Source organism: Centroberyx affinis, unplaced genomic scaffold (genome assembly GCF_046629955.1).
Source record: "Centroberyx affinis isolate AG114_WGS23_722 - 3 ecotype Tasmania unplaced genomic scaffold, CSIRO-AGI_Caff_v1 ptg002205l_1, whole genome shotgun sequence".
In the NCBI taxonomy this organism is placed as follows: Eukaryota; Metazoa; Chordata; class Actinopteri; order Beryciformes; family Berycidae; genus Centroberyx; species Centroberyx affinis.
In genome coordinates this window covers 183,456-196,007 of record NW_027280509.1, presented here as the reverse complement: position 1 = coordinate 196,007, position 12,552 = coordinate 183,456, and the positions used below count along the sequence as shown (strand labels likewise).

Genomic DNA, 12,552 nt, shown 5'->3' with positions numbered 1-12,552 from the left:
CAAACTATTAAGAGAGGGAAGGCCATCTCTGCAGCACCCCAGGCTTTAATGCACTCAGCTTCACACAGACAGCTTGGCTTGTAAGAGGTTCACCTTGAAGCTACTTCCTGTTTAGTTTTTCCATCGTTTGGTTCGGCTTTCGCTTGACAGAGTATAGCATGATTGTGTGGTTGGGTGGTTCAGGGGTTCTCATGAATGTGTTTACATTCTTGTGGCCAATTCAGCCTTGGCCACAAGTTTGTGTGCATCTATGTTTGCCAGTGCATATATTGTATGCAGAGTTTGTGTCGATCATAATAATGTATGTTATTTTACACTACCAGGCAAAAGTTTGGACCACATTTTTCTTTATTTTTACTGTTTTCCACATTTTAGAATAATAGTAAAGACCTCAAAACTATGAAATAACACAAATGGAATTATGTAGTGACCAAAAAAATCAAAACTATCTTATATTTTAGATTCTTTAAAGTAGCCGCCCTTTGCCTTGATGGAAAGCCAAAGACTTTGGAAAGAAATTCATAGGCATCAACTTCACTATTTATATTCATACATAATATAAACAAATTTCAAGCAGAAGCCTTTAGATCAAAATGGCTTTAAGAGAATGAAAAACATTACATTCCAGTACATTCAATCAGGTGTGTCCAAACTTTTGACTGGTAGTGTATAATGCACTTCGTATTAAAGGCAAATCTTAAAGTGCCAAAAGAAAAACACAATTAAAAGTAAATAAAGCAAGAAAGCAAGAAACTCCCTGTATATGGCATATATAGGCCAATATGTGTGATGATTAATTATGAGCTGTATGATCTGTATGACTACCTCTGCTTGGCCAGCTCCCTCTCTCTCTGGCACTGCTCCTCCTTCTCCCTCTCCAGCTGCTGGCGGAGCTCCTCGCACTGGCGGACGTAGCGCTGGGCCGCCCTCTCGTCCGCCTGCAGCAGCTCCGCCTCGTGGAGGACCCGCAGCTTCTTCAGCTCCTGCTTGTGCTTGGAGATCAGCTTCTGGATCTCTGGCTCCAGACCTGGGGAAGGAGGAAGGAAAGCAACAGTTAACACACGTGTGGTCGGGGGGCCTGCAAGATCAAGTTCACTGCATACCGAATAAAACTGTGGGGGAGAAGAAAAAAGATGAGCGGGAGATGATTTCAAATGTGTTTTTTATTTGAAAACAGTGGTTCCCGACCATTCATGAGTCAAAAGTACCATAAAGCATTTTCTTTTTCAATCCTGGTGGAAAAAAGGAAGTAAATATGCCTGAGCAGTGAGTGATTCAAGACAGAGAAACAGTTCTGGCTCCTCAAGCCCTGTGACTGTGCCAAAAAAAAGAAAACACCTCCCTAGCATTGGTTGATTGGTGTCTGTTACTTTTTCAAGGAATCGGGCCATCGCAGGCAGGAAACAACGCACATGGAACAAAATGGTAAGGTTCAGGAGAATGCACCTCTTTCCTCATGTTGCTCTTGTCCAACACAAGAAACTGAGCAAACCAACAGCAGCTAGACAGAATAATTTTAATGCGACACTCCTTGATGCAGCTTGTTTTCTTTGAGGTAGTTCAGTTGCCAGCTGTTTGGAAGGACAGAGCCCTCCCAGAGACAGCATGAGCACTGAAAAGTAGGATATGTGTGTTGGTAGCTTGCTACGGGTGGAAACATTTCAACACTTCTTACAGATTTCATAAACCAATTAGTAACCAAAGTTGCCATCCATGCCAACTTTCTGAGATCAGCGTCCTCTGAGAGGGATATGAGAACAACTTTGATTAGAGTTTTTCACGGCAGTCTTCTAAATTTTTTAGAAGAAAACCTAATTGGGGCCAACGACGGTAAAAATCACAGCCCCAATTAAGCCTACGCTGTCCCACATAAAGATGATCACGGTAAATATCCTTTATTAAATTGTTTTTGCAATGGCCTTCTTACCTGTAATGACTTTCTGTATAATTTGTTCAAAAATTCGACAAGATCCACCATACCCACTTGAAACTAACTGCATGAAAGGGACACCCAAGGGTTTAATATGCACTGGGAAGGAGAAGCAGAAGTAAACAACTGGTGACGGAAGTTATGCCACACCACTGCTACAGAAAACATAACACGTGCTTATTAGATGTAGCACAGGTTCTGAGCTGCAGTTATAATTTGGTTAACAGCATAAAACAGAGGATTTATGAAAAAGCGAGACGGTCCTGATATAAGCAAGGCAAGTTTGACGGATGAGGGCAGACACGACAAGTTACCCCTAAGCATACTGGAATTACATGTTCTGTTTCAGAGCTTAGCCAAAGCTCTGTTGAGATCAAGGAGCCAGTGAAGCAGAAACAGTCAAAATCTCGGATTTCCAATACAAGCTGAAGCTATCTGTAGAATACCTTTGACGGTGATCTCTTTGATCTTCTTGGTCTTTTCGTCGATCCACTTCTCCCGACGGACCTTCTCTGTGGCGCTCATCAGTTCTTTCAGCTTCTTGATCTCCTGTGGATGGAGGGAGTGAAGGAGGGCAGAGGGCAAGTTATGTTGTGGTATGGTGTCACAAGGTCACGATAGAGTGAAGTGGCACTAAAGTGGTGAAAACTACTGATACAGTAGCAGCACACCGCCTTGGTCCTATTTAAAGCAGGGGGAGTACATTGTGGATCACAGGGTTCAGTTTGTCACACTGTGACAACAACAACAACATGTAGGGGAATAAATTCAAGGTGAAATATTGACATAAGATCAAATGGATCATCAGGAAACATCATACAGCCAGGTTATGAAAGGACAGAGTTCAGAAAGTGTCAAATAGCCTACTGCGCAGTAAACCAGCATCTTAGGAAAAGGTTCATATCTGGTATGAGACCAAAGCTACAGACAAACCAGACAAGAGAAAAGCCTGAGGAGACTTACATGCACACAGACTGTCCCAGAGAAGATGTGAAGGATGAACAAATGAAAGAAAGAAGCAAAGGTGGAGTGAGAAAGATGACGGTGACGGGGATGAGTGGGGTTAGAGGGAAAAAAAATGTTACCTCGCACAAGGGACCCAGAATTTGCCACACCTAAAGCCAGAAAAATTTAGACATATAGACAAGGACAGAGAAAGAGAGGAAGGAGAAAGAGGAGGAAAAGAGAGAGAAGACAGTTAAACAAAAGCAGCACTGCAAGAGGGCAAAAACACATGAGGCGCAGAGACACAAAGCATAAGCAGAGGCAGAAGTTATTTGCAGTGAAAAATGAGAACCACACGTGCAACACTCTCAAGTCTTCACAGAAACATTGGAATCATTTAGTGACTCAAGTTTGCCCCCTGGTGGCCAAAGCCAGGCCTGTGAGCAGCTCATGCCCCGTCTCACCATTTCATGCTGCTCCTGCATCTGGGCGATCTTCTTGGTGTACTTCTGGTCCACCTGCTTCAGTTCTCCCACCACTCCCTCACAGCGCTCGCTCAGAGCCTTTTTGTCATTGATCAGCTGAAGAGAGAGAGAGAGAGGACAAAGTTTTAGACACAAAGAAAGAAAGAATAAGGAGAAGAGCATAGAGAAAATAAATTGTTTGAGGCGTGAGAGCAGGCTGCAGCTGAGTTTGGATTGTGTGTGTCTACCTGATCGATGAAGGCCAGGTGTCTCTGGATGGTGGCTTCATATTGTTCCTTCTGGAGCTGGAAGTTTCTGTTCAGCTCCTTCTCCGTCTCCTTCACATGTCTCACCGTCAGCTTCCTCTGCTGGGCCTGATGGAGAAAAAGGCAAGGCAAGATGACAGCTGATGTTACTGAAGAAATGCACTCTACTTGAAAATGTACAACAATGAGATGTGACTGCGTGAGGAGTGTGTGTGTGTGTGTGTGTGTGTGTGTGTGTGTGTGTGTGTGTGTGTGTGTGTGTCTCCCCCACCAGTGCGGTCTGCAGCATGTTGACGGTGCGTCTCTTCTCGTCCAACTCCAGCTTGAGCCTCATCATGGAGCCGGTGATTTCGGCGGCGGTGGCCGACGCCTGCTCCACCCCGACCAGCTCCTCCTCGGACAAAACCACCTGGAAACACGGAGGAAGCATTCAGCGGTCAGTCAACACAAAGCAACTCTTAGGACTGAAGTCATGAGATCCAAAAAAAACACGAGGATTAACACAATCAGAACACCGGGTGGCAGTTTAGAGTCAACTGAATAAAAAAAAAAAAGACATAACTAGAACTAATTGTATCCAGTCCATTGGCTTATTCATGGCGATGATGTATGTTTCTTTCTGAATATAAGAAGAGGATTGTGGGAGTTTTAAGTTTGCACAATATTCCAACTTTTACTTCCTTTCATGAATTAGATATTGCACAATACAGAACTGATTTGTCTAAACCATGGCAACGTTTGACAGCACACAGTGAAGAGGAGTGAAGTGACTCATCCCTGTCTGATTGACCTGAATTCCCACAGTGCCACGGGAAAAACACTGTGATTAACACAATCAGAATATTTGCCGGCATGCTAGGGTTAACTGAATCCAAAATAATGGAAAAAAAGAAGCAATTACTGTCAATATTAGGAGTCCGTTTGCAACAAGACAATCAGTTCCCAAAACAAACTCCAGACCCTCACCTCTCTGTGTGACCCTGAGGTGACGGAGCGCGGTCTCTCCTGTTCGGACTTCTCCATCTCGTCCAGGAAGCTCATGATGCTCTGCAGCTTGGCCTCGGACAGCAGGGCGCCCCCGTCTGGCAGCGCGGGGTTGTGGATCAGCTGGCCGTGACGCTCCAGGTTGTCTGTGGTCAGAGAGTTGGACTCTCCGTCCTTCGATGAGGCATGGGGGAGATACGTGTTAAAGTCACGGCAAGAGTAGGTTTCTAATGGAGCGGTTTCATTCTGAATGAGGGCAAGAAAAAAGCAACCAAAAGGGCAACTAAGTAAATAAGTAGGAAATTAATACTTCAAGTGATGCAGAACCCTGACCTCGTCTATCCACGCATATTTGTCTTTGCGGTAGCTCTTGGGCTCCGACAATCTCTCTGGCTCCTCCTCTAGCAGCTTCAGGGTGTCCAGCAGCTCGTTGAGGGTGGTTTTAGACTGGGCCCTGCTGGACAAAGCACCCTGACGCTGGTCTTCCACACTCACCGACCTCTGGAGGATCTCCTGGAGCATGGAGATAACAATGTGAATGGCAATTAGACAAGTGCTATAAAGAGTTTGGACTGGCAAATAGCGGATCAGTAATTTTGATCGGCTACAGAAACTTGCATCTGACGCTTATACTGTAGCATCCACTAAAAAATACTGTAATTCTCACACAAGTGGAATTGGACATTTCTATTAGTTACCTGGGAGCACTGGGAGCCTCTGCGATTGGACAAAGCCGGGGAAATGGCTCTAAAGCTGGAGACTTCACCAAGATCAGCCACAACATTCACATTGGAGTCTGTGGAAACACATAACCAGTGAGCACACCTATGGGGTTGTAACATATTTTCCATGTCAAAAATACCATATTTTTCTAGACCTTAACTTCTTGACTGGATTTGAAGATTTTGTTGGTGTTCAATATGACATGTTATTAGTGGTTGGGCAGTATGAATAAGCTTAGTTACATGACACTATAGCTGTTCTTATTCTTCATAACGCAAATTTGACAATAGATGAAATGCCAGTGGATTTTCAGTTTGTACAGTGTGGATTTACAGTGTGTACACTTCACTGTAGTGAATGTTTTTCCACACTTTTTGGGGGTAATTCCCAAACTCAAGACCTGGAAATGATCAAATTCACATTCCATAATTTTCTCAATTTTCCAGACTTGCGTAGGAACCATTTTAACATGGCCAATTTCATTTTTAGAATATATCAAAGGATGACTTCACAGAATAACAGTGATGGATCTGATGCTGAAAGAAACCAGAACAGAGGCATACAGACCTGTGTTCTTAGCTTTGACGTCAGTGGGTGACATCGGGCTGTTCTTGCTTGGGGAGGCTGGGGTGTTGTTGGTGGGGGAAATCTTGGGGGGCTTCTTGCGCCCCACCTTACCGCTCTGCCTCAGGCTTTCCAGCTCATCCTCCGCCACCTGCTGCACCTCTGCAGCCCGCTGGGCTCTTTTCTGCTGCAGCTCCTATAGCATGCCACCGTGGGCAATCAGTTAGTGAGCCAACAGTGTTTGTTTTATTTGGCTCAGCAATGTTTCGAAAACATCTGGATTGTAAAGATGAAGAGGCTTGGCAGTCAGAAACCTCCTAGCAACCAAAGATCACTATAGTAACCATCTGCTAATAATGGTTAAAGTGATAATCCACAAGATTCTTGTTTTGTTTGTATTTTCTATTTTAGTGACATCTCTGATGTTAAGTGGTCATTGCTGTGGTGTTTTTATACTTTTGCACTTTCCTGAGATCACTTGTCAATCAAACAGTGTGGTGTGCTTAATAAATGACGAGTAGACAACTTCCTTGTAGGATCAATGGATGCTTATGGTTTGAAATAATAAGATCACAAACAAGCATGATCTCCTTTCATTATGAGCCAACTATGTGGGTTACATTTGGTAGGCTACTTTCATTCTTTGTAATCCCGTGAAATGATTTTAAAATGTTGTTTTACTATTTGAAAAGCCAGCCAGAAGAACGCCAGGGAATAGCAACTACGACTACCACCAAAGTAACGTAAATCAAATGTGTTACCTGGATGGCAGCGAGGCGGGCCAGACGAGCCTTCTCTTCACGGATCCGTTTCCTGTCCTCCTCCTTCTTCTTCTGCTGCTCTGGGCACCTGTCCTCCTCTGCTCTCTGTTCCCGCTCCTACAAGGGAATGAGACAGAGAGGGTTTATACAATAATATCAAGGGAAAGAAAGAAGAAACAAGAGAGCCAACCTGTGGAATAAAAAGAGGGAGGCGATGGGTACCTTTTTCTTGGTGGCGAGGATGCGTTTGAGCACCGCCTGGCCAGCATGTTGTCTCTTGGCATGGCGTCTGTACCAGCGCTGGATGGTGACTGCTGCCTGGTTCACCTGCTGAATAAACCTTTAAATATACAACAGGTACACTTATGAGTACTAGAACAGTAAACGGAAGACAGTGGTAACCATGATAATAGATGATGAGATTTAGAACTCTGGATGAGGTGCACTCTGACCTCTCGGCCTCCTCCTCAGTGACCTCTCTCCTGCGGGCCAGGATGGGGCTGCCTCGCTGGGCTGATGCCGGGCTCTTGTTGTTGGAGGTGGACAATGTTGAGAAGTTCTTCTGGGACTTGGTGAGGGAGCCGTTCTCCAGCGACACCTCATCGTTCCCCGTGGCCTTAAGGATGTTGCTGAAAGAAAAAATAAGAGAGATATCAAGATGAGAAATGGGATTATTATGAGACACTTTTCACCCAAGGTCCATTAAACATTAGGGTTCGACCGATATGGGGTTTTGAATACTGACACCAATATTTTTGAATTGAAGTTGCCGATAGCAGATATTTTGAGTGGATGTTTAATATCTTTAAATTAATATAAAGATGATGATATAATATGATGTAAAGATAATAAAAGGACAATTTTCATGCAAAATAAATAAATTAATAAATCTAACTATTTGTTGTGTTTCGGGCAGAATTTTATTCTAGGTTACTGAAATGGCATTTAGACCACGAGACACCAAAACTCTCCATTGAAACCCGGGATAATAATGATAATAGGTACATTCATGCAATCTGATCAAAATGGGGGGGGGCTTCCTATACAAGAGTAGTATTGATCAATCATACAATAATTTATACAATATATGTATTTAAACAAACTGCATCATATCCATCGTGTTGGAGGTGCCTAACACTGACCGGCTAGTATTTGACTAGTAGAAAGCCAATGTTGGCCCGATATATCGGTCTAACCCTATTAAACATGCCACTGAAACTATGTCAAGCAAACAATTGTGCTCATTTATGGACTTACTTGAAAGAGGGCTTCTGGTTGGAGCTCTTAGGCGTGAGTGGCTTTTCAGAGTAGTTATTGTGTAAGATGGTGGTGACAGAATTCCCCACAGCTCCCTTGTTGCTTCTATAAAAAAAAAAAGGTAAAATGATACACTTTCAACAGACAGCTCTGATTTACAAACCTGTTGAAAAGCTCATGTGTTGGCATCTACATTAAGTATCAAGAATGCCACTCTACCACCTTCAAGGCAGTGCAGTAATCGATACGTGCCTTGACACAAATTCTTACCATAGTCCAAGTTGAGCCTGCGCGGATTTTGTTTGACAATTTTCGGGGGAAAAAAAGCCTCAGTGAGTGGGTGGAATGCCTGAGGGCAGTATCAGCTGCCATTATTCAGCAGGTATGAAACACGAGAAGCAGATAGAAATCCAGAATGCAGCAGTGCAAGTAGTCACCAGGCCTAGGGAGAGGCCCGTCCCTGCTCTGTTGAGCTATTCCCCAGCTGTGTGTGTGTGTGTGTGTATGGATGTGTCAGAGACGCTGCCCACCTGTTGTTGGCGGTGAAGTTGGCAGCCAGTGCAATGCCAGGCTCTCTCTTCTTCAGGCCGGTGGGAGAGTCCATGCTGCCAGTGCTGCGGGAACTAGAGGGCAGGGGGAAAGCTCTGGGCTGGTCATCCTAAAATAAAGAGAACATACACTTGTTGCACTTACACAATCTGATAAACCTGACCTACTGTAACTTTTGAAAATTTAAAAGCACAGAATGGATTATCTTTCAATGTTTGAAAAAGGAACAAAGCTTTTGTTATTAGCTACAGTTGAATATTTAACTAAAATTATCTTTAATTCTGATATTGGCTATGTATATGATGATTAATAAATCTGTTATTATGCATATTAGCTATATATAGTCTATGACAAATGAACAAATGGCAAAGTGCGGTTGACGGTGATATGTTAAGTACCAGGATGTTCCATGTGGTTCTGTCTGGTGAGGCCTTGCTGAGGCTGGCCAGCTTCCTGCGTCCATCGGAGCTGCTGTCAAACAGGGCCAGGAAGTCGTCATTCTGGTCCTCACTGTGAAACACATACAAGCCAGACACAGCTAAGGTTCATTGTTTTATATTGTGTAATGTTTCACTATGCTTCTTTGGCATTAAACCAAATCATCACCATTCAAACATCATCCAGGGTTCTATTTCCAAGTGTGTATGCATTGCAAAGGGTTAAGAGTGAAACGGTAGTTGAAAAGGCTGAGGTGGTGGCTGTCTGAGCCAAACAAATTATTTCAAATCTGCCCTTTTAAGTGGGGAAAGAGCACATGGCTTGCGGGTTCGCTTTTCACCCAACAAGGGCTTAGCGGTACACAACACACAATTAAGCAACTCAACACAAAGCAGGGGCCTTTAAGCGTGGCCTTCGGTGGCAGCTTTTGTGATTAAATGTTGTCGTGACAGCTGCATAGACGGGACTCATCCCCGTCTCTTCTCCCCCAAGTGCTGGAATTCAGTATGTAGCAGCAGACCCTCTGCCAAGGGGAATTCCATTATGGATTCCATGCAAATGCACACATGCATATGTTGATCCCAGTGGCCTGTCATTCATCCTTCAAATAGCCTTACACACCCCAAACACACACCAGCAACTCCATCATTAGTCGCAGATGTAGGGTGACCTCCTGTCTGGCCTGGCCTCCACTGGCATTTGTGCTGGAGCCTGCCTGCGCTGTGCAGGGTGTTGCTGTCTGGGTCAGTGTATAAATGTGTGTGAGCATGTGTGTGTTTAAGTGAGGGGTGGGGGGGGGGCTAAGCCAGCTGGCCCAATGAAAAGCAATCTGACAACACTAATTCAGGCAGCACATTCCTCTACGTTTCCTTTTACAAGAGAGTGATGCGTGGAGGGGAGGAAGCAGTGGAGAGCGAGCGGGTGGAGCTCGACCCAATGACAGTCCTGAAAGACTCAAAGAGTTGGTAGTGGGTATGGAGGGGGGTATTTAGAATGTCTTTAAATTTAAAGCCCCTCCGCTCTGCATCCTGAGAGGCAGCAAGGGGAGCAGGGATGCCGGCAGCTGCCGGACAATAGAATCAGAGCATGCACACACACACTTCTCCTTTCACTGGCTCCTGGTGGAGGGGGTAACCCGACCCCAAGGTCCCGGCCCTCCCCCTCTAACCTGGGACAAAGCAAGGCCCTGCTCCCCCCGAGCAACAGCCCCCCAGCTTCCCTCCACTCTTTATCATGCAGTAGCCGGCGCGCCACAATGCCCATTGTCCCAACTGACGAATCTTCTGGGCCGCCAGCTGTTGCTCACTGAAGAGAGGCACGCTGCTTTAAAGAGTCAAGACTCCACGCAAGCCGGCTGAGCTACAGTAACTGTTCCTGCAGTTATGCACTGTGGTAACATGAAGACTGGATCAGAAGACTGTCTGACCCAGAATGTGCACATTCTACTCTGACATTTCCAAACACAAAACTATTCATCGGTTCTTCATATTTCAATAGCAGGTAGGTCTAATTACTGTGGAGGTCATCTGATGAACAATCTGAGAACCTAAGAGCCAGCTTTGCCTGAAGCTTTGCAGAGTGCATGTAGCAGCACATACTGTATGCAGCTTAGTGTATGTCAACGATTAGGAACGACGAAAACAAGATAATTCCATAGAGCTATCAGCACTGAGAGGGGAGCCCCTTTCCAAATACATATATATGAGCAATACTTAAGCAACATACTGAAATATTGCTGGTCTAGTTATAAATGTGTCACAGCATAAATAGTTCCATTGTTATTACATCCCTGCAGGTGTGTATGGGTATGTGTGTATGTGTACCTTAAACTGATGTTGGCCTGCTGGTTAACCTGAGTGGTGCTGTTGGACCGCCGAAGGTTCTTGATGGAGCGGGAGCTGCCGAAGGTTGCATCACTCTGTGGATTTAACAGAGTCAGTGAATGACATGGTTTGACTGTAAACATTACACAGTGGGTATCATGAAGCATTCTGATGAAGTTCACTGTTTTAGGAAAACTACACAACAATCCTGATGCAATCCTGTCTTGGATAATCCTGTCTCTTGATTAGATTCTTTGATCACTCATACACCATCATCAGCTACACTCCCAATACCTGTAATACCACACATATTGCAGTGTAGTGCCACAGTGGTTTACTCACCAGGGTGTTGCGTTTTCCCTTGCTGTCGCTAGCCACAGATACGGACACGGAGCGGGAGAAGTATTTCCCAGGTGATGCACTGCTGGGCCTTTTGGACACAGAGAGCTGGGAGCCTGTCAAGCTGAGGTCCAGAGCATCTCCTGAGACACCTGTCGGGATGGACGCGGGGCTACGTGTGGTATGCATCCTTTGTAGGCCTGCGAAGAAGTTGGTTGTGATGACTATGAGGTGCAATAGGCCACAAAGCCCCCCACCTATTTCTCCAGGGACTCCAGCAGGCGCAGCAATGAAAATAGACGAAATAACAGTCACTTTCCCCTGGCTTGTTTGTTTCCCAGGGTAACCAACAACAAAGCCACTCACAACTTCCACTGCAGCTGAGGTGACTTGACAACTGAGGAGGAATACGCTATGACAAAGCCGTGGTAAAAGCAGTGGACAAAATGAGAATTAGGCTGCTAACGTTATATCATGTTCTGTGGTCTAAACCTATATGTCCATTACGTTAAGCGAGCAGACCCAGTGAGAAGACTCTCATTAAAATGCAACGTTGTTGAGGCTATAATAACTGTACCCTGACGTTACTCCTAATATGTGAGCTAGCGTAGTTAACGTTACCTCTTCTAAAACAATTCTCTACATACATAGCTAGCTAACGTTAACTGTGTCAAGGATAGCATTTTACTATTGTTCGCTACAATGTTGCAGGTGTATGTTTGTGTTATCATCTTTCTAGACAAGAAAAACAAGCCCAGTTGAGCATGAGAGGTATGATAAAGAGGTATGAAACAGCATTACAGCAAAAATGTGATGTTCTGTGCTATTCTCAGCTAACAACATAACACTTGCTAGCTGGCAAGGTAAGATACGTTAACAACTATTAACGTTAGCTAACACAATTACTGTAACTGCAGCTACGAATAAATCTTGTTACCCTTACCTTGTTGTTGGTTGGGACAGATTATTCCCAAGGTACGTTAAGAACTGATGCAAATCATATCAGAATAAGATAACGTTACACTGATTTGTCAAATCAACGCATCGTTTTAGCAGGCGAAATGGTATTCCATTCCCAACGTAGCGTTAAAATCCTTCAGGGAAATAAAAAGCTGCCAAATTTGTTTTCAGAATAACATTAAGCCTTCTCATGCCAAAGCAAAAAATTCTCCTCTTTACCCCCATCATCACCAGATGAGCAAATATGTTGGCGAATGAGCAAATACTTACAATCAGAAGCTGGATGGCACCATTGTGGATTATTTAGCCAAACACAGCGCTCATGAACTATCGCAAATATCGTTTAACTGCCGAGACGGTCCTCCGCTGCTCAGTGAAAGTATTCCGTTTGACTCCGTCGACCAAGATGATAAGGAACGAAAATAACGCGCAACATCTTCTCTGTGGCAACAAAACAGTAGAGCTCCGCCCCTCGACGTCTGGGAGTGGTGGAGAATGAACAATGTCCATTTATTCGAGCATCTGATAGGCAGGGGAGAGCTGTCTGTC

At 44.5% G+C, this 12,552-nt stretch overlaps 1 protein-coding gene across 2 annotated transcripts; it reads right to left on the bottom strand.

Moving 5' to 3' along the window:
- Positions 1 to 821: 821 nt before the first annotated feature.
- LOC139655190 (centrosomal protein of 131 kDa-like) lies at positions 822 to 12,400 on the bottom strand. 2 transcript variants are annotated; one of them, XM_071532530.1, is made up of 19 exons: positions 12,274 to 12,400; positions 11,047 to 11,243; positions 10,705 to 10,799; positions 8,842 to 8,953; positions 8,425 to 8,552; positions 7,895 to 7,999; positions 7,090 to 7,266; positions 6,860 to 6,977; positions 6,638 to 6,754; positions 5,880 to 6,072; positions 5,288 to 5,385; positions 4,923 to 5,102; positions 4,572 to 4,763; positions 3,877 to 4,014; positions 3,588 to 3,713; positions 3,340 to 3,456; positions 3,016 to 3,045; positions 2,377 to 2,479; positions 822 to 1,027 (listed from the first exon to the last, which is right to left on the bottom strand). In XM_071532530.1, exons 2-19 carry the CDS (start codon positions 11,230 to 11,232, stop codon positions 822 to 824), a joined length of 2,421 nt encoding a protein of 806 aa, XP_071388631.1. In that variant the 5' UTR covers positions 11,233 to 11,243; positions 12,274 to 12,400. The 2 variants fall into 2 exon arrangements, with proteins under 2 accessions (XP_071388631.1, XP_071388630.1); XM_071532529.1 differs by lacking the exon at positions 3,016 to 3,045.
- Positions 12,401 to 12,552: the final 152 nt, after the last annotated feature.